This window comes from Manis javanica, chromosome 3 (genome assembly GCF_040802235.1).
Source record: "Manis javanica isolate MJ-LG chromosome 3, MJ_LKY, whole genome shotgun sequence".
Taxonomy (NCBI): domain Eukaryota; kingdom Metazoa; phylum Chordata; class Mammalia; order Pholidota; family Manidae; genus Manis; species Manis javanica.
Window position 1 is genome coordinate 18,993,198 of NC_133158.1, and position 23,128 is coordinate 19,016,325.

General features: G+C 39.7%; 1 protein-coding gene across 2 annotated transcripts in view; it reads right to left on the reverse strand.

Moving 5' to 3' along the window:
• Positions 1-442: 442 nt before the first annotated feature.
• The window catches only part of RYBP (RING1 and YY1 binding protein), a 60,940-nt gene continuing 38,254 nt past the window's right edge, over positions 443-23,128 (reverse strand). For both annotated transcript variants that reach the window (XM_037019320.2, XM_073230912.1), the window contains exons 3-5: positions 5,079-5,255; positions 4,889-4,987; positions 443-4,450 (exon numbers count right to left, since the gene is read on the reverse strand). In XM_037019320.2, coding sequence (XP_036875215.1) covers positions 4,198-4,450; positions 4,889-4,987; positions 5,079-5,255 — 529 coding nt within the window. In that variant the 3' untranslated portion in view covers positions 443-4,197. The remainder of the gene's footprint in view (positions 4,451-4,888; positions 4,988-5,078; positions 5,256-23,128) is intronic.

A 23,128-nucleotide genomic window follows, 5' to 3' on the forward strand; every position in this document is an offset into this window, starting at 1 on the left:
CCAGCGAGCAGTCTCCATAACATGGCACAACACGCCAGCTTTGTGTGGCTTTTAGGGTTTACACTTCATTTCATTTACCTCCAAGTCACAATTTACTGAACTATACAGTTGGCTAGAAATGGTTGTTTTTAGAGGTGTCGAGTCATACACTAAATTAGCAATTGTTAGCTATCTTCACCATTTACTTCTTTAAATCACTGCACCCTATCTCAAAAGTCACACTTTGTGGTATTTTCTTCCAAAATTCAACCACTTTCCTTCAATTATACTTCCTGCTGCAGTTTGAGACATTACTACCCAAATCAACTTCAGCTTCTGATCAATGACTCGAATCTTAGCCTCCTATTCCCACTGGAAATATTCCACAAGTTAAAAAGATACAACTAAGTATCTTTTTTCCTAAGGGCTAAAATCTACACACACAAAAATAAAGATTTCAATGTAAATTTTACTATTTTATTTGTGAAAAAACTACAAGCAGAATTCATAAATAGACATTTCTATTTAAAGCAGGAAAATGATAAAGTGGCTTCTAATAACATAGTCGTGCACATGCCAGTAACAGGAATATATTAACATCTTTTATTTGCTACACAAAGAGCAGTGTCCAATATAAATTTCCCCAAAACATTTAAGACCTGTGAATTTCTGACCAGTTCACAAAACCACCAACTGACACTTTAGCATGAAGAAAAAAAACAAACCTAACAGACTGTCAGCTCTAAAGACATTACAGAGCAGAAACTTCCCAAAGCGTTATACAAGCTGTCTTTCTGGGCAAATGAAAAATATAGCTCGTATAATACATTAACAAAAATTCACAAGATAAGATTATGTTTTGACATACTTAACAAGCATTCTCTATTTGTCTCCAACAAACAAAGCTAAGGAAATAATGTAACCATCTTTACACAGTAAATTAAGGTTACAAGTCATACACAAGAACAGAACTGCTTGCGCATTAAAAACTGTTCAGCTCCATTGTCATACTCTAAATGTTGGCTCTTAAACCATTTTCGGTTACATACAAGCAAAGGTTATTATATATTCAGCAATTAAATTTTCAATAATTTAAGATACGTAGCTTAAAAAAGTAGACTGAGAATGGTCTTGATAAGGCAGGTGAAACACCTTAGTGGAACTAAACTCACAGAAGCTTCTGCCAATGTTTTTAAATATCCAGATTGAAACTGAAAGGTTTTGATTAAAATATTTTCTGGGTGTAGAGATGTCTTTACTTTTTTTTTTTTAACTGCATGACTCAAGCAGAGCCAAGTCAGGTAAAGCTCTGTGTGCACATGCACCAGAGTGAAAGATCGTGTGGTATCAAAACAGATGGAAACTTGCAAGCGTTAACACTGTGCTTTTGTTTTTGTTTTTATAACCTGCTTACTGTGCTGCTGAATACCAAGTATTTCTGGTCCTCTTTTAATATATATCTTCATAATCTACACTAGTGTTTTTCGCGCTGCCTACTAATTTGCAGGGCAAACTGCAAACACCGGAAGTTACAAGAATTCCATTTCCAGAATACATGCCTGAGGGGGTGTCATCAATTTCAGAAATTCAAAGTCTAAAGTACCTACCACCTGGCTACCTCAAGAGAACACACAAAGGCAGCTAGAGGACTAGCCTGGTAACGTCTCATTGCTTAGAGAAGCCCACTGTTGGCTGCAGTTTCTATTGAAACAGCAATTTCATCTCACCTGTTCTAAAGCAATCCTCCCTTCCTTCTCCCCTCCCCATTCTTCAACTTATTTTTATCACGGAGGCAAAACTGAATGAAAAACCACGACACTGGCAATGAATTAATTAGCAGCCTATGAGTAGCTGGCTAATCAGCTTTTTCCCACTAATCTAGGGGTCCAATCACTTTACATGAAACTAATTTTGAAAAAGTACACAGTGTTTTTCTGAACAAAGTGCATACCAATACTTATTGGTTCAAAAGCAGTGCAACCCATGAGTTTGGTGGCATTTAAATTTTTAAAAAAGTTAATTAAAAAACGTAGCAATTCCTTATATCTCTGGAAAATAAATATGGCTGACTAATTTACCCTCCCTGAGACCCTTAATAAAAGGAATATTAAAACTTTAGAAGGAATGTCTTTGCAATATACCACTAATATTAAAATGTGGATTTAAAATTCATAGTCAAATCACTATGTATTATATATTCTGATGCTCACAGAAAGCATCTGATTTCCTTTGGTTCATTAATAAATACTTTAAAAATGTATTTAAAAAGATAAGCATAGCTTGTATCCCAGATACAAGCATTATTTTAAGAAGAGGGGAACATTGTCCATGCATCTGAGAATAGGACCACAGCAACAAATGGCACTGCTTTATCATCTATACCTTTGCAAAGAGAATTTAAATTATGGTACGTTAGTGACTACAGAATAGTTTTAATGTAAATGTGAAAGGAACCTTTCCTGTTGGCTACTCAAATCAAGCTGTTAATTTTTTTTTTTTTACTTGTTGCCTCCACAAACAGGTACTTTTCTTAAGCAGACCAGGTTTTTCACACCAGAACAGGCTGCTTCATTACAAAGTGGCTGCCTTCCCATGAGTCCCTAATGTGTGATCAGATAAAGGAAGGTAACATCAAGTTCCCATGCTTGAAATGACTCTGAAGGCTATGAACTCTGAGGATCTGAGTGCAAGAGCCAGATAGAAGAGACCCTAAGTTCAAACAAAGCAAAACAAAACATTTTTAAAATGAGGAAGGGGAGAATCATACTAGTGGTTTTTTTGTTTTTGGGTTTTTTTGCTTTTCAAGACAATGAAATGAATGAGTGAACAGAAACCTTAGGAGAGAGTTTGCTCAAAACTAAATGTTGAGGAAAAGGATGATCACAGGCTCGCAGGAAATCAGAGCTTTCCCGGCAACTGAAGGCTCATGCTTAAACCGCTCACCACTTGAGTTCGTCCCACAGCAGGGAATTGAGAAACGTCTCTGAACATTGCAAAGCTTGTGTTGGAACTGTGCAGCTGATAACCTTCGTTTAGTGAAACAAACAAGAGTAGATTTTAAGAAAGAAAAAGAATTCTCACAACTGAACTGGCAGGGTATGAGAAAAGGGGGACATGAGGCAAACAAATCTCAATGACAAAACACCGCCCTGCAACGCCGAGCGCAAGTGGAGCACGATTTGCTTCTTGAATAGACCACAAATACAGTTCAGACGGTTTGAATCCTCAAACTAAGAGATGATCGATAGATTCACCTCAGACATGAGTAGAGTCTGGATAAAGGGATGGAATTCGAGTTACAGAACACTGTGTTTTCATGAGTGCTTATGTAGGAACGGCAATGGTAACATGTTAACTGTGATTTACACGAATACTTGGCATTCCAGAGCTAGTTTAGTTATTCTGAATGACCAAAGCCCTCCCAAATAAACCACCTGTGGTTTGTCAGTTATTCTGTTGCAAATGCAGGCTACCTGGAGCAGTCTTTACATTTGAGATCACATTGTTTAAAAAAATTTTTTTTATGTCGTCCAGTACACTTTAGACAGATGAGTCAAGTTCCCACGTGAGTTGGAATATACTTCATGTAAGACTGACTTTAATTTCAGCACTTTCGTAGAAGGGAGTGTCCCAGATCTTTAACTGTTCAATGTTGTATTCACTTCACAGTGTATCAAGCACCAGCGTTGCCATGAATTGGTTTCAAATAACCCTTTATATATAATTTTATATTTATATATATATATAGTTATATCAAAACTGATAGTACATAGTATAACTGGAAGAAAGAACTAAACTTAAAAGGATATGCTGAAAGGATGGAGTTTGTGAACACAATAAATAAAAGTTCCCTCTCCCTCCCGGCCCTCCCCCCTATCCCCAACAAAACAAGAACAAAAACCAGTTGTAATGTACATGGAAAATTGTGCACAGCAGATTTTTTTTTTTTATAAAAAGTAGATTCAGGAGCACATCCAATTATAAATGATTGTTAGGAAAATCATATAAAACAATGGAATACATAAAAGTGTCAAGAGTAATCATCAGGGTGCAAAATTCCTTGGTGGCCAGATGCCCATGGCGAGCAGAATTATCCTGGCAGCATGACTAAGAGGTCGATGTCCGCAGAAGATTCTTCAGGGGTGCAAGCAGCACGGGCAGGTGGAGGATTTGAATTTCATACCCTGATTCATAGTTTCCACAATTCCATGTGCAATTTCAGAAGGATTCATCATTTACTGCTGACATGTCGCCCTTCGGCGTGGAGGAGCGGGAGGAGCCCTTGTCTGTGCTCTCCGAGCCCGAGCTGCTCTGGTTCTGCTGTTCTGACCCTGCACTGGAGGTCACTGTGGATGAGGATGTCGAGGAGGAGCGAGTCTTTTCCTTAAAGTCTGTGATAATGACGGTGACGTTGCCCACAGTTACTGCCAATTGCTGTGCGGTGCTCCTGTCCACATTTTTCAGCCGGGGCCTGAAAGCAACACCGCAGGGGAGAGCCAAGTAAATATGCCATGGGTCTAACACAGCTTCTGCTAGAACGCCATCAGCACACACACGGACTCCACGCCACTGTGGCAGTGACCCTAACTGCCACCGCTCGCATAGAAGGTCACTACAAAATCTGCTACCTGAGCTTAGCAATAACAGAAACTACCATGAGTTAGCAAGCTTTGGACCACTGCAAAATTACTAGCAACTTCTCCTTCTTCTGGTTTGGCCACAGCAATATAGAAGTAGCTCAGACAGACATAGCCACACACACTTGTGTTTTAAGTTAACAGTTCCACCCTCGCTCTTCACTTACCACTTCTTAGCCTAGAAACCCACAAGCACCAACCACCCTGAGTTCTTGATTATGACTAAGTAAATCAGAGCAGCAAATGTAGTGTTTCGTTCTCATTTCAAATACCTTGAGGTGTGATTCGTTTCACTGGTCTTTGTTGTAGCGTTTGCAGACTGTATACTGTTTGCTTCGCTAGGAGGATCTTTCAGAATATCAGACTTTGGTCTAAGAAGGGGAATACAAAAAGCAGCATTTAAAGGTTACTTCTGATTCACCTGCAAAATACTATACTGTACCAAGTTACCCGGGGACTTACTTTGTCTTCTTGTTGGTGTTTTTCTTGGTGACGCTAGGACTAATCTCCTTGTCTTTCTCAGGCTTCTCTTTGTCCTGCTTCTCCACTTTCTCCTTTTTCTCCTTCTTGGGGGGTGGCGGGGTGGCGTACTGCTGCGCCACCTGTTGTGCCACCAGCTGAGAGTTGATCCGAGGCTTTCTAAAAACAGTCAAGAAAAGAAACGTCATTGTTTGCTTTCTAAGTATTTCTTTAATTTTTTTTATTTTGCTCTCATAATTTCTTATGCTATTTCTGGTATCTGGCAACTCAAAACTAAATTACATGGTGTTATTTCTACATAGTATGGAGACTTTCAGATCCACTTTCTGCACCTCTATCCTTCATGACACACATGTGCTCACACGAACATGTATCATCCCTTGTGGTTAAGAAAAAAAAAATCAGCCAATAAAACATGTCACTGTTTCTAAGAGTGCTGAGAACACTGCTTCTTTTGAGCTGTCAAGATTATACTGACAGACAGCTTTCAAATACTGCTGCAGAGCATTAATCTCATTTTATTAAATGGACACTGGTAATCCCTTGAAAAGGGAATGAAATTAGAAGTGTGACATTCACTCCTCAGTCTAATGATTCCAACTTGGTCTGCTCCCCTGCAGGTCTGTGATTGGCATGGACAACACACACAGAACAATAATAAAAGGTAACTTCAGTTCATACTAGCTCCCAAGGGGGTGAAGACTGAAAGTCACTATTAAAAAATCCTAGACAAGTGCTACATTCACTGTGCCATCAGCCATTATGTCTGCGCCAATCTCCGACTGACACTGGCTCTTAACACTATTGTTTACAGTAACACTATTGGTTACAAATTCTAAGTGGTGACAAACACTTTCCACAATGCACGACCATTCAGACCCCAATGAGAGAGGGAGAAGGAAAGCCTATGTATTATTTCTAGGCAATACTAATTTTCAAAGACATTCCCATCTAGATGGACATTTACAGTACAATAAACTCTCCAAGTACAGGGTAGAAACAAATACCCAAATGGGTCATTAGAGAGGTGAAATAACTGGCTGTCACAACGTAAGATCACCGGCAGGCTCTAGTGCTCCCTCTCCACTCCCCACGCTGGAGGAGATAGCCAGAAGAAAGTTACGTGGACAGACTAGGTCTGGCTAATAATTAACGTGAGGGCCAGTAGGAGAAGATTGAAAAAAATTAAGGGTCAACCTAGGAAAAAATAAAACAAAGCTTCCTTCTTAAACAATAGTGCTGTTTTTCACAGAAAACAGAGTTGCTAGACACATGACAGTGACCTCTAAGTTAAACAACATGGTTACTAGAGCACCTGCTGGGAGCAGGTGTGATGTGGCTGAGAAGGCATGTAGGACAAGGAAGGGGCAGAAGCCTACTCCACGACTTCATCAAGGCAAGGCTGAGTGTGGCTGTGCTGGTCGGTTCTGAGGTCTTCGGGACTGGCTCGGGGTGGGCTGGCTTTGCCAGAAACCATACAGGGGGTGCAATCTCACAGCCAGTTCCCTAGCAGCCTCCACAACACAGGCCTTCGTCTCACAGGGCACAGCATGAAATCCAGGCAAGGCACACCTCAGCCTGATCACAAATGGCCTGATCCCTCACTGAGCAAGGCTCAGACACAGATGTGAAGTACCCCCAGGGAAAAGGGAGGGCTTACTCTAACTGAGCCTTGCCCCCAAACATACTCTGGCCTCACGTGAAACTTGTGCTGCACTGGTTCTAACGAAGGTGGCAGCAGCCATGCTAACCGCCCTACTCCCTTCAGAGAGCAGTGAGACGGGTTAGTACAAAGAAGACAATCGCCTCCACAAGACATTTCACAAGCACTCATTGGAGACACAAACAGATCAGCTGTCTACAGGGATTACCAGTTTAACTCAGAGTCAAAACAAACTGCCATACACAAACGATACTCAGGTGTCCAAATGAAAAACTCTGACCATTATTAATACTGTGAATAAACCACTACTTTATGAAAAACTACACCTTGAGGGAGAATTTCCATTAAGCCAGTATGTGTACTTTACTGCACAGACTCTGACGCACGAACAAGCACGCACACCTGGACCACCCAGGTCTACGAGCACCTTAGAGAGAGAGAGGTGCCCCAGGTGCCCAGTCCAGGTCACTCCCAGCCTACCACCAGCCACCCCCCGCCCCCCATCTGAGTCAAAGCTGTCTGTCTCACTCTAGGACACTCTATGAAGTCCTAGAACATCCCTGGCCACACTGCACTGTAACTGCCCATCAACAGTATACTCCTTGACGGCAAGATCACATCTGTGTATCTTCTTTGTTACCACGGCTTTCAGCACAGTGCCAGAAACTCACACTAAGCATTACTGGATGAACAAAGAATAAATGAACACTGCAGAGAAAGACAACGTAGGATGGAGGGCTGAGAAGAGGGCCCGAGCTTTGGTGATCAGGAGGTCACTGCCGACCTCTAGAGCAGGCCATATGGCATCAGGCTGTGAAGATGAAGGGGCTGATGGCCATCAGAGGAGTAAGTCAGGAAACAGGAACCCCTCTTCTAATACATACAGAAGGTAAAATTCAGCTCTAATTCTTAGGATGCAGCAGGTATGTACAACAGTTTGAGAGTCCTTGGTTGCTCCTAAGAAAATGTCTGGCTAGAATGGCGAAGTAAGTATTCCTCTCCTCCAATGGTCAACCGAACCCAAATTTCACAATGAATGAAATGAGAAGGCCTCAAGATTATCTGGGATCTGACTATTACCAAGATATATGCAGTGTCTGCGAAAACCATCTGTGTTGTCTCCAAAGCAGTGCTGGGTTCTAATGTCATCTTCATTTCTTAAAGTAACCACCTGGCTCCTCAGTCATCACTTGTTCCTTCCCCACAAAAAAAACAACAGCAGGTAAGCATTTCTTATTTTAATTAATACCGCTGCTCTTCCAAACCTAACAAGACCCCTTCTGGAGTTAGGGAATGGGGGATGAGGGAGGGAAATACACCTAAATAATTTTCAAAAGATGCACACAATTTCTGAACAAAGTACATACTAACACTTACTGGCTCTGGCTCAAAAAGTACTGTAAACCTTTGGGAAGGGGAAGGTAAACAAAACTAGAAAAGCCACCAGTGTGAGACCTTCCAGGTAAAGGCGCCACGGTGTCAGAACTGTGCAGGTGGCTCTTGCCATCTGTCCCTCCCCTCCTTATTTCTAAGCTAACACACTGCATATCAAAGAATGGGAAGGTCAGATCTGCACTATGAGAGCATACACCCTTTGCTTCCATGGAGCCATGCCAGGCTCTCCAACATTGCAAACTGTGCCTCAAACAGGAGAGGAGAGGTAGGACCATTTCATAGCCATTGCAGAACAGTCACACCAGGATGCTAGACTTAGCACAACATCTTCTAGAGGAAGAACTGTTGTTTCCTCTTTAAGAATCATGAAGACAGAGGAGCAGAAAGATTAAGAAACTTGTCTAAGGTTTTTACAGTTAAGTGCCTGAGCTGGGATTTTCAACCCACATCCATCTGCACTCTTCATGCCCTCCCTCTTAGGAAGGTAACCTTAAATGAGGCTTTCCGCTTTCAAAGAGTCAGACTTATTTTTGTGTGTGTATGTATGTGTGGGGTGGGGAGAGTGATGTGACTTGGGCACACAGTAGTAGGGAGGAAAACCAGGTCAACCTAGGACACAGTTTAGCTGAGCACCTCCCCGAGAATCCAATTACATCATCCCCACTGGCAAGAGGAGGACTATGTGGTGGTCCTTAAGGGGGGAGAAAAAGGTAGAGCAGCTGACAAGAACTTTTCCACAGCCTCTAGAACATTCCCTGTAAGAAATGAACTCTGTGATGTTTTAAGCTGCTCAGTGAGATACAGTTACCTCCCACAGATTTACAGTGCTTAATGATGTCTTCCAGGTGTCATATAACACACTGTAAATAGCTAATTTAATGGGCAGAACTTTCAACATGCTGGAGAAAGTCAGTTCTTCAATATGGAGGTAAGAGTCTGGGCTCTCCAAAACTACCGGTTTCCCAACAAATCTTAAATAAGCAATTAACAGCCTTCACTATACAGTGGAAAACAAGCTTAAAGGATATCATTTATAGGTTTTGGTGTCTAAACCTTAAGTGAAAGCTTATCAACCAACAACAAAAACAAAAGACAAAAAGTCTGTTTGACCAGGAATGCTATATATAGATAGTATAAACAGAGTGCCTGGTTTTCTTTATGAGTAGGTTTAACACCAAAAACAGTTTTTGGTATCCTCTTCTTCAAGACTGAGTAATGCCTGTATTTACCTCTACGGCAGTGCGTAAGTGCTAAGCATCAGAACTTGTCTTTCTCCACAACATGTCCACTGAACACTAATGGCCCCTGGCTTTGACGACAAGTCAGGAAAGAGGCCCTGGAAACAACTGTGCGTTCTACCCACCCGCTCCTCATCCACTGCAGTTTTCTTGAGTCCCGGAGGAGAAATGTTGCCAACAAAATACGCAAGTTAGGACAACACAAATGGCCAAGAGACCTTAAAAGGCGAATCCAAATAATTTTTAAAAATCCAGCAATGTATGGAACGGATTTTAATAGGCTATCTTTATGGCTCATCCCTTGACCTGCCTCCTCCCCCCTTTAAACAACTACTGCCTCATTTTATCCTCGACATTTCTAAAAGGCAAATTAGATAGCAGCCACTAGTATTCCCATTTTGTAAAGAGAGAAGGTTAACAATTAGACCAAAGAGAGTCAGCATCCAGATGATTAGTCTGGTGTTCTTTCAGCTGCGCTACACTAGGCTGAAGCTTCCTTAAGAAAGGGTTTTAATGTCTTACACATTTCTGTACCTTTTCGTGCCTGTTGCAGTGTTATAGTACAGTGTTACTCAGAATCACCAAGCCCAGTGAAGAATGACAGATGAGGAAATACGGCAGATCACCTGGCTCAGAAGTAAGCCCTCAGGGAGTTTCTATGTGGGAACTTTCTCTGTCACTATTCTCAAGGGCTGACTATCTCACCAGGCCCCCGGACAAGTACCGTCTGTGCAGCTATGGGAAGACCACAGAATGGCTCCCATCTGCTTCTTCCCTGATGCAGGAAACCTAAGGCCTTGCTGTATGAATTGGCCCCAGGGCTCAGGGTGTCCCCTGCAGCTGCTGAGACTCAGGCCCATGCCAGCATTTCTCAGACTGAGCTGGCTTTGCTCTGGAAAGGTTAGCCCTCATGGTCTTCCCCAAGCCATTCTTGCCACCATGCCAGGCCATGCTACACCGGAGTACCAAGGAACCTGTTATGACCTTGTGACCATTATTGAAGCTATCATTATATGTATGATTTAGAAAGTCAACTGTCATTTAATTTTGCTAGGATCATACACTGCATGGCATTATTTTCCTCTGCTCCCCAAACAGTGTCTCTTCCTGCTATTCTTTACTCTCCTAAATAGTTCTCGCCCATCTCATGTAAACATTCATCCTTATGAAATTTCTCAAATCCTTTGGCTCATCTTCTAGAACAAGCCAGTGGGTGACCTGAAGGGGTCTTAGTTTACATTCTAGCCCACCAATATGCATCCCTGACTCAGGAAAAACACTCTGCTCTGTACTAGAAAAATAGTATTTCTCTGCAAATCTGACTCCAACAACCAAAATAAAAAATAAAAACAAGCCACCCCCTTTTCGCATGTATCTCCCCTTCTGTCATTGTCATAGGTGCCAGGAAAAGTATGGACTTTGGAGTTAGGCCAGCCTTTGGACTTTATCCAGGCTCTGTGAAAGTTTGGGTAAATTACCCAAAATGGGAATAGGACATCTAATTTAAGAGGGTTGAAGTCAAGATTAGACAAGGTAAAGTTCACCCAGGTCTTATCATAGTACATGTACACAGAACATGTAGATAGTCAACAAAATAATTCCCCTCAAAAATGATGTATACATTTCAGAGGACTACTTTTCCAGCTTAAATGTGCCTACTACCCTTCCCCAGATACTGAGAAGCAAATGGAAAGATTTCCAAATGAAAGAAGTTGGTTAGCCTTGTCTGGGAAGTGGTCCTAGAGATGCAAACCCTTGCACATGTAATGTCCTTGAGCTAGTTATGAAGTTGGGCAGTAGCAGTACTAACGGAGCCTCACAGGTTTGACTGTCAAGTTTTCTGCTTATTTCAGAGACAATTTTGGTTGTAGAGATACTCCTTTTAAAATAGGTGCCTTTCAGGGAGGCCAACGGACTTCAGTTGTACAGTTTACACAGTATGACACAGACTTTCACTAGAGACAACCTGGGTTAGGAACAACTGGCTACAAAAAAGCTAACACAAGCATCCTTGATAAACAGTAGAATCTGAAATGTTCTTCTCTAGACTTAAGATTGTTGTTTTGAATAATCAAATGTCTCTCTTATACCATGAGAACACGCTGACTTTTAGCAAATACTTGAACCCCAGTAAGTGCACACACTATAACTTTTCTGCAACTCAACAACTAGTCAGCAAGTAAAAGGAGCTTTAGATTCTTTAAAACTAAACATCTATTTTATAAAGCAACCTGGCAGCAAAGGACAGGTGTGTTACAGAGGTTCTCCAAGGAGGGCCAGACTCCCAGGAGTGCTCAAGCTGCTTTCAGGAGGGCCTACCCGCCCAAAAACTATTGCCACAGTCATTTTTTCCCCATAATAATTGTTCCTATAATAATTCTAAGACATTACTTGCCTTTTCACTTTCCTGAAACTATGTGACATGTGATATCACTTCTCTGACAGCTAATGACATGTATGTTTGTATATTCTTGTGCTTTAAACATTTCTCAGTTTTAATTTGTGATAAGGAAAATATCTACAGATCCAAGCACCATGAGCAAAAGCTTCTTGGGATCCGGAGGAGTTTTAAAGACTGTAAGAGAGCCTCTGATCAAAAACCTCGAGAACTGCGACGCTAGGGCCATGCCCAATACTTCCCTGTGCAAGTCGGCTTCATCACTGGTAAGTAAGAGACTTTCTTTAGAAGGCAACTTCTAAAGTAGTCAGGCTTACATTCTTTCTCAGCAAAACTTCAAAAAAGAAACATGAAAAGCAGCATCACCTCCAATTGCAGGTTAATAAAATACTTTGAAAATAAAGAAAAATTTTGAACTTAGTAAACACCAGAACAACTTTCAAGAAGTAGGTTTAAAGTATTTCAAGCACAGACTATAATTCTGGCTTCTCTTCACTTCCTCTCCTCTGACTAAAATAACAGAATTTCATTGTGGTCATTCCAATAATTTTAAGAGCATGTCCCATAATAAATTATGCCCTTTAGATCTCCCACAGCAATTTTTTAAAAGCAAGCCTACTGACAAAAAATGTACTAGTTGACACCACATCAAGAAAAATATTCCCTAAGTTGTTTTCAAAATGGACCTGTTTTGAGTATGGCTAACAATTTATTTTTGATACCTCCATTCCATATTTTCAACAGAAATTTTTTCTATAGAGACTTTGGTGTTAGGATTGAAAAGGGTCTTTTGCTTACTGAGGATTTGATCTGAGTAGTGTTTTAGGGTCACTGCCACACTTGACGCAAAGGGATACACAGTAGCTGCTGGTACTGCGGACTACTGGCATCATTTAGAGAAGCAGAGCCCAGGGAGGTATTCAATCCCTACTCTCAGGGCCAGTATCCACCCCCCGATTCCCAAACCCTGTTCAGGCACAGGAGCAGAGATGTGACATTCCTTGCCCCGTTTCACCTTTGTTTGGCATTCTGGCTTATGTTTCCAGACTCATTAAACAGACTTTTTTCCTGGTGCCTAACAGATGTGGAGGAAAGGTGCTGTGCTTTCTGGACATGTTCATTTTCCAAGGAGCTGATGAGATGCACGCATAATTTCAATGGCTCGGTTCTCTGGCTGGGTCCTTTGTGTTTCATGGGATGCTCCCTGGCACATACTGGATCGCAGCACTTAACAGGTGAGATGACTAAGCTTGCCCCTTTTTGCTTTCTGTATTTATTTTGGAATCTAACTTGGTGACCTTGGAGGAGTTACATGTATGCTCTCTAAACTTCAGTTTCCTCACTGGAAGAAGAGATGAGGATAAGTGATTTATTTCTAAGGTTCCTCTAGCTCAGACACTTGTATTCAATATTTACTTATGACAACTAAGTAAGAGTATTTGTTCTTAAGGCATAGGTAAGTTTGCAGTTTATGCTGTTAGTAACTCATTTAACCTTTTTTTAAAAAAACAGGAAAAACACCATGAGATACATTCTTCGAACTACACTGCTGGGTTTAGTGATTTTGGTATGACCTCTCCCCCTCCCACAAGACACACAAAATAACCTTATAAATGTCAATGATTGAACAGGAATCATAGAAACTACAGATCTTTAGGCAAATCATATTTTCAGATGCAAATAACCCTGATGATGAATCAAGTTTCTCTCTCTCCAAGAAACACTATACTAAGGTAATTCAATCTGCTCTGCCAATTACTTTATAGCTGTCAAAAGAGCCCATTTAAAATGCATTAAACCATTTTGAAATTACAGTTCATGTCACAAAACTGGGCACTTGCAAAAACACACAAAAGAATTAGTAATTCTTCAAAGGCAAAGAAAAACTATTAGGTAATTCAAAGGAAATCCAACATCTAACAAATCAGTTATCCTCTACAGGTCTTGAATTCCTCATCTGTAAAATTAAAGGGTTAGACTGAATTAAGGTAATCTTTAAGGATTCCCTTAAATCTAATCCTTAAAACAAAAATGTACATGCTAGAAAATAATGGTTCTAACAAGCCAGTTCATGGTCAAATTATCATGTTATAATGGGTTTCCTAAATCACTGGTAATCAAAACATTCTTAAAGCCCATCACTTTGGAACACAGCCTACTACAAAGTTTCTCAACCTCAGCACTGTTAATATTCCGTATCTCACAATCCTTTGCTGTGGGGTCCGTGCTTATGCACTGCATGATGTTTAGCTGGGACTCTGGCCTCTACCCACTGGATGCCAGCAGCACCCCTATTCCCAAGTTGTGACAGGCAGAAGTCTCTCCAGACATTTCCAAATGCCCCTGCTACCTGATGCCCCTAACATCTGTAATGTGTTAATCATTCTTATTGGTGGGGGTGACCAGAGGGCAGGATTAGGAAGAAAAATGCTGAGAACATCAAATATACTGAAACCATGCTATTCTTTAAATACAGTTAGTTGCATGATCACGATTCTCAAATACTTTGCAATGGTTTTATTAATAAAGCTCTGTACTGCACAGCAATACATAGATTTATCCATCGTAAGATATATCATCAGCAATGATTAAACATGATGTGCTTGGTAATTCTCTATATAGCTAAGCATCACACACTGGGGCAGGAACATATTAACTGCTCAGATCTAAGTAACATTATTTTAAGGTGTAAGCACCTATTTTTCAGGTATGCTGAAATGATGTCAAATGAATGTATTACCATGTGTGTTGTCTGATGTTTTCAGTGCACAGGGGAAAATGTAAAGCAACTTTTGTGCATAATACCACGAGACCAATCCAACTCATCACCAAACAGATGCTTGAGGGAAGACTATTTGATGGTCTCCACACAGTTACAACTCTGCCCAATATCATCTAGATTTGAGGTACTTTAGTTTAATCAAGGTCTTTATTTCCAGTAAGGGAAGGAAAATTTTAAGGTATTTTACTACTTCCAGTGGCTGAAAAATTAGATGTGAATGAAGGTGAAGACTCTGAAAACACGAGTAGGCTGTCTTCTGAGACACTGGCCCAGAGTTTGAGAATTCCTTCAACTCAGTAAGTAATTTTGCTTGGCTGGGACAGTGTGGAGACAGTGTGACACAGGCTGAAGACGGAAATTCACACTCCAATTTAAACAATAATCTTTGAATTAAATGCTAGTCATATTTGTTATACATGTATGAACATTTCTCAGAAGAAGTATAACCAGAAAATAATTATAATTATTTGGGTAATAGAAAGTTTAATAAAGACAAGAGTATATCGGAGATACACTATCAACAGCTGTATTACATCCTAACACATCCAAGCATACAACTGATTATACTGCCTAAGAAATCAGTCATTCAAGTATCAAAGTCCACTTAGCTGAAGAAAACAACTGTTAGCAAACCTTGAGAGCCAATTCTTTCTAGAATGTATCCCTTTGAAATTCTGAAGGACCAAAGAAGTGGTGTTTAGGACAACACATTAACAAACATTTCTATATAAAAAGTGAATCCTGTGTAGCCTCTACCTATGAGTACTTTTCTTACATAAGCAAAATCCTCAAAAGAAGTTCCCAGCAAGTTATGCTGAAATGATGTCAAATGAATGTATTACCATGTGTGTTGTCTGATGTTTTCAGTGTCAAAAGCTTTGTCACTAGTGTCAAACATTTATTATTAGTATATTGAGAACACCTGCCTAAGAATATTCTGGTATATTTCTCCTTTTCCTCATTTTTCACATGCCTCAAGACCTTAGAACTACTACATCAGAAAGACTCAAATCTATCCTATCTCCACTACTGTATCTCCATTGCCTTCCTCAGTTCTAGTTCAAGACGTAGCCACCTTCCACAATTTCCTACCTATCGTCATTTTCAGTCTTCCCTTTATTTATGGTACATGGCATTACTGAGACCAAAGGTCCAAAAAGAAAGTGTAATTGCCTATTTCTCTGCCTAAAACCTCTGCCACTGCCTAAGGCTTACAGTAGCAAATCTTAACTCTCCAGCTTGGTGTATAGGAGGACTCCTCACCATTCCTCCACACTTTCCAGGTCAGGTTGCTCCTGAGTTCTAGCTTAAGCCACACAGGACTTTGTCTTACCTTTTTCAGAAGATACCTTTTACCACTTGCTGTTATTTGCTTATCTGCTGATTCCCCAGCTTCTGAAATGTCCTTCCCCATACTTCATTTGCAAAACTGAGACTTAAGAGCCAGCTCAAATGCTACTGCTTTCCCATTTTCTCCAGGCAAGTAAGTTTGTGGCAAGATTTTCAGGGTTCCCAAACCACCCTCACATACCACTTAATAGTCTACATTATAATATTACCTTATTTATCTGTCTCTTCCTAACACAGTATGAATAACTCTGGGGCAGTACTGACTTTTTAAATTTTATGCTGTACTCCCCAAACCTGCTTCAAAACAATTGTTTCCTGACCATAGCCCAGTTAACAGTGGCTACAAGAATGTCTGTCCTCTGTGTAATGTGGTATAGACAGCAGAATCTTTATCAGCATGAAACAAGTATTAAAATGCTATACTTACCAGTGTCTCTGGGCCTATGAGCTGAGGGACTCTGTAAAGCTCATCTTTCAAATTACAACTCCCCAACAAAAAGCCTTGGGCATAGTAGGCTCTCAATGAATCTAAGTATCTACCCCAAAGACAAAACAGCTCCCAAATTAATAAAAGAGGGGGAAAGAAGAAAGAAAATTAACAGGTAATGAAATGCTTCCTATGTATGAAGTGGCACTGTGTGGAGTGTTCTAAATCTATCATCTCATAATTCTCATAATGTTTCCAAGGTATTGAAGGAACCAAAGCCCAAAGGTCCAAAAGTACATTGAAGGCTACTGCAGGTAGAATTTAACCCATGTTTATGTTCTTTCCACTAACCTACACTGCCCACCCAATGAGCCTTGAGAAGAAGGGAAGTGAACTGAAGCTAGTGAAAATGAGGGGAAAAAAGTAGAATGGTATACCATTAAAAAGAGAGAGTTTCCAGGAAAGAATGGTAATATTACTGTAATAAACTGTAGCAACTGAGGACTGAAAACAAATCTGCGAATCTGGCAATCAAGGAGGCAGCTGTCTAAGGGAACTGTTTCTCTTTAGTTCCTTCACTAGATTACATACGCACTTGCCCCTTAACCCTTCACCTTTTTTCCCACCTCACATAGTCCAACTACTTCAACATACCCCACACCTACACTCACAACCACACAGGCATGAAAAAAGCTTACAATGACATTCTGTATTTTTAGGTATCTAGGGTGTCAAGGAGTTAGCGCAAATTTCTTAGGAAGTCAAACCAAAGTCCTTCAAGAACACTCTTGGTCTTTTCTGTTTCTTTACCAAAATAAAAAAAGATCTATGGGTAGTTAACAACTGACTTCTTGAAGCATGGTACCACTGCTAAATCTGCTGAATCAACCTTATCACAAGAGTAAGTACCATGGCATCAAACGGGATCCTCACACTACCAGCGAGCTCTCCAATTATACAGATACACCTACATTCTTCGCTTATAAAAAGGCATATTTGGATAAACTGGGATGATGGCAGAGTGCATACAGGCCAAGTACCTACATCAGTCCCATACAAGTGGTATTCCACTCCAAATTAACCATCTGTCTTTGGCATCAAATTAAGACATTTGCATGCCCTGTGTTGTTTCCAACAATGTAAGGATTCTCTTATGTTCCAAAAAATGACTGTGAGATATTTTTGTTTAAAAAGGACTTTATTCTAATTTAGCTAAATTGCTGCAAGTGCACTTTCTTTGAATGAAGATTTGCTGAAAATCTGATTCATTAACTTGCAAAGGTAAGAGATTTTTATAAATGCTTTTCTGAAAGTCTGAAAAGAAACTTTAAATGATTCTTTTTCAACTAATTTTAGAGTTGCAAAAACAGTAGAGGTTTCTATATATCCCTCAGCAAGGGTCTCATAATGTTAACAACTTGTATAAACATAGTATATTTATCAAAACCAGAAAATTAACACTGGTACAAGACTGTTACCTAAAGTGGACATTTTTTTGATACTCACAAGTTTTCTCATTAATGTCCTTTTTCTTTTTCAGCATCCTATCTAGGTTTCTCCATTGCATTCAGTTATCAGTTCTCATTTTTGGTCTCCTCCTGTCTATGATAGCTCCTCAGTCTCTTTGTCTTTGATGGCCTTGACATTTTTGAAGAGTACTGGTTGGTTACTTTGTAGAAATGTCCCTCAACCTGAGTTTGCCTGATGTTCTCATGATCAGAATAAGGTTACATATTTTGAAAATAGAACAGCAAAGACATGTGCCCTCCTGAATGCATATCAAGGGGTTCATTATGTTTCCATGTCTCACTACTGTTGATGCTAACCATGACCACTTGGCTAAGGTGGTATCTGTCAAGTTTCTCCACTTTAAATACCTTAGAAGGTATCTTCAGACTACATATGCAAATATACTATTTTTCCTCAAACTTTTTTCACCTGGGAACCTTAGCATCCAAGCATGTGTTTACAAAACTTTTTTTTTTTTTAGTTAGTTTTGTTTTTGCCTAATGGTCATTTTCCAGTTCCCTCTTTCCTGCTACATATACTTATTGATTGGAATTCTTCTGCAGTTAAGAGAATTGATTTCATGGACATTAATTTTATCCAATGGGTTAAAACCCAATACTACCAATTTATTTTGTTGCTCAAGTCCAGCTGTGGCCATCAGGCACTCCTCCAAGTTGAGTTCTTTTGACAAGCCCCCATCCTTTCTTGAGTCTATAAGTTTTAGGATCAACTGTTCTTGAATTATTTCACATTCCCAGCACTGTATTCAAAGAAAACCATTATAATCCAGCTAGAAAAGGAGTAAAATAGTCTAACTTGTCAGTCAGGCAAAGTGATAAATCATTACATCCTATCCCAATCAGCATTATATTCTAGACAGCATGACCATTAACAGAAGCTGGATGGTATCTAAGCAAGTGGGAAGTTCTGGATGTCATAATGTGTATTTTCTCCAAATACACTTGCCAACCTAATGCCTCTACTAGCAGAAAACTGCTGTGCTCTAAAGACTATTTGTTCATCAAACATTTTGTGGCCAGAGGTAAAAATGCCAGAAGGAATGATGGTAGACTCCAGTTAGTTAGACAAAGTGTTTTCTAAAACATAAAATATACTTTTCTGGCATTCTGGGGAAGGAAAGGGAAAAGATTGCAGACTCTGAAAGAAACGGGATATTTTGCCCAGGAATAAGGGTACAAGAGCCAAGTATGAGTGCATGTTCCAAAGAGTAAATCGCCTGTGGTGAAGGAATGCAGCAAAGCAACCGTTCCTTGTGACATGATCTAGCGGTTCCCACAGCCCTAAAGAACTGATGACAGTGGCACCTCCCAAAGTACTCCCTACTTGCTTACAGCTGCATGATCATCTGCCATTCAACCAAAAGGCAGGGTGTTGTGGGGCTAGGGGCTGTGTGGAGGAGTAACAGGCACTGAGGTCTGCTAACCTGGACAATTTTTGCCCAGGAGAAATATTTAAGGAGGTACAATTTACATACAATGAAATGCACCTAATTTTCAGAGTTGAAGTTTTGACAAATGTATACAGCAGTGTAATCACCACCCCCAATCAAGGTTCCCCTGTGTCCTTTTACAGACATTCCCCACTTCCAGCTTCAGGAGGCTAGGGATTTGTTTTTTGTCATTATGAATTACATCTGTCTTTCCTCAAGTTTCACACAAATGGAATTATATGGCATGTATTCTTCATTTTGCACATGGCTACTTTTGTTGGGCATAAATTTGAGATTCCTCCATGTCACTATGTGTTTTGTTTTCCCAGTTTTCTACTAGGTTGCTTCCAGTTTTTAGATACCATGAATAAAGCTGCTATAAACATTCATGTACAACTCTGTGTGGACATGTCTTCATTTCTCCTAGCTAAAATACCTGCGCCAGGTATATATTTAACTTTATGGAAAGTGTATAACTCAACTTCTTAAGAAGCTAAACAACTCTTTTTCAAAGTGATCATGCCATTTTCTATTTTCCTCCTGCAAAGAATGGGTATCCCAACTGCTTTAGATCCTGAACACCACCTGGTGCTGTCAGTCTTAATTTGAGTCATTTAGTGGGTGTAGAGTAGTATCTCAGTGTGGTTTTAACTTGCAATTCTCCAATGACTGAGCCAACTTTTTGCCTAGGATGCACTTTCTTTTTTAATTTTTTATTAAAGTATGATTGATATACACTCTTATGAAGGTTTCACATGAAAAAACAATGTGGTTACATTTACCCATATTATCAAGTCCCCACCCATACCCCAATGCAGTCACTGTCCATCAGTGTAGTAAGATGCAACAGATTGGATAGACTTTCAAACAAGTGCAGTGGATGGCTTAACCAGGAACAGTACACTTTTACAATTATTTGTGAAGTTTGTCAATATGCTGACTGTCTGAGTGATGGGCAGGGAGACTGCTGGCTCTACTTCTGTGTTTAAATTGTGCTCATTATAAAATAAACTAGAAGTCTGTTGAGTTACAGTCCCAGGGAATGTTTTAATGTCTTGATTGAGGTACAAGGACTTAGAAAGAAGAAAATGAAAGATAACTACTTGTCTAATGTAGGCACAGAGAAATGGAATAAAGCATTCCTGACTCTGAGCTAAACAGCTTTTCAAGAACTTACTATCAACTAACTCTTAAAAATTACCCAATTGACCCAGATGAGTAACAGTGTATGTACTATACATGAATGAAGGTTTGTAAAACTCAGTGAATTGGACTTAGACACAGTAGACAGGTGACAAGACTGGAAAGGATAGCTAGAGGGCTATCTACCACTTTAGATGACAAAATGAAAATCTGAAGGGGTTCAGTGAACCCGAATAACAGATCTGAGATCTGATGATAAGATTTAACAGGACAGCAATATTTACGGAGATAATCTGCTTGCTGTATTTCTTAATCTGGACGTAAATGGTCTAGTGGAATTTTAGCCTTGGTTCTTTTATCAATTTGCAGAATGACTTATAACAAAGAACCATAGCCTTCAGCCTCACTTTTCCCAACAGGTAAAAGACAGAAAATATGTGTGCTACATTCCTCTCAAAATGGCTAAGGATAAAATATTTGTTCCAACAAAACACACACATGGAGGAGTGGGGGGAGGAGGAGTATACAAGAGCTATTGATTTTGATTTTCACATTCATACACATAGTTTTTCTATAATATTCATCAATCAAGTTCAAGTGTTAAAAACTTGGTTTTAGTAAAAAGAGGATACTTCTCCAAGTTTCATACCATTATATGTCTCAGAGGGTTGAGGCTACATAAATAATTGAAGAAGAAGAACAAGAAGAAAAAAGCAAGGCTTAATTACCACACTACTTTTATTGGGCACCACCAGTGATTTCTAAGTGAAATTTCTAAAATAAGTAAATACACCCAGGACAAAGAGTTAAAACTTTTTAAAAAAATTGTATTCCATATTCTTTGTATTATTAAACACTACATGGAAGATAATTGAGCCCTCTTCTCAGGTTGGAACTATAGTGAGATTCCCAAGAAGTATGCTGAGCTGCTCCAGCCCTGTGGAGCCCACACCAGTTTTCATGGTGTATAGACAGCAATGGCAGTGTCGTACAGCTGTGTCTAGCAGCTATCCATTGTTCCTGCTGCTAATTTATGAGCATTCCACACCCATGAGTCCTCATTCTGAAAACTGGAATGCACTTAAAATAACCTACTAGACTTAAGTATACAATTGTTTCAGAAGATTACAATGCCTTTCATTTTTAATCATTCATTCAGCATCTTCTGCAAGTGTCCTTTAAATAAGCCATACCATGTTATCTCACTAATGTAGCCACATACAAACTTAATATCTAGTAAGGAAAACTCCAAAAAGACGCAAACACATCAACAGTCACATTCATTCCACAAGCATGAAATAATATCTCATGGGAAGGAGATTACAAATACTGTAAATCAAGACCATCCCCCTCACCCCATCCCTTCAAATAGCAGCCAGGAAATATTTTTTTGATTGGCAGGGATATGGGTGAGGACCTGTCAAGACTAACCATTAAAATCTTAATCACAGAAGAGGTGTTCCTTTCCAAAAAATGGCCCATTTTCTCCTGAATCAACAAATTCAACTCCTGATTTTTAGAAAAGAACAAGACTTTAAATAATATTAATCAATTACTGATTTATTTGTGCACAGTAACATAATTAGCTTCACTTAATATTTTCAACTACTGAAAAATATGATAAACCCTTTGCTGACCATATTTTGGCAAAACTATCCCACAGAGTTAAGAAAAGTGTAAGCATGTTTGAAACAGAAGTGGTAAGGATAGCAGCTGGTTCAGTTAAGAGGAGGTACAGCATTACCTCCAATTCCCCAACTCTAATTTTTTGAGCTGTATTTATCCACAGTCCATCATCCACAGGCTGCAATGACTAGACTGAACAAGGGGACTGACAGTCAAACTAGTTTCACATACATCTAAGCTCCAGAAACTGCCACCTCTCGATCAACAGGGTCTTGCCTGAAGCCGCAATTCTGCCTGTGCGAGGCTGCACCACTGAGAGAGGAAATCAACAGCGCTTAGGAAAAAACCAAAAGCTCGTCTCTCACTTCTGTTCCTTATCAGGGAAGATGGGGGTGAAAGTCTATACTTTCACGTATTTAAGGATCTACTACGTGCAAAATTGGCCCCATACTAGACGTTGTGAGAAAATGAAGGTACAGGGCCCATAATGAGGTACAGTAGGATAAACCCCCAAAAGGTATAAAAATATGCATCAGTTTCATGCAAATCGGAAAATACATCCAGTTGGGGTGGTGAAAAATTATCTTTAAGGAGGAGTAGGAGGTGGTTTTGAAGTGGACTGTAAGAAATAAAGAAGATTTTTTAACTTTTGAAGACATCTAATTTGAACTTGTAGTCAAGTGACTTTATAGAAATGGTGCAAATAATGTAAGAAATATAGCTGAGAGATATTTGTCATGTATGTCATATGTTCACAATAGACAGTAAACATTAAAGACCCAAAGTTCCACTTAAATCTGTACAACTTTGTATTTACCCAATGACTCCACATTTATTTCATCACAGAATCTTTTCTGGTTTTGCTGTTTTCTGTTTACAGTCACTGAACTTCTAACCTTTACAGGGTTTTCTTTCCATGTTCCATTTGTCTCACCATCAAACTGAAGTATGAGGGCTGGAGCTTTTTTTCAGGAGAGTGGAGTAAAGGTAGTGTTCTGTTACTATAAAAAAGTTGTGTTTCATTGTTTTCCTTTTTTCTAGTAATAAAAGT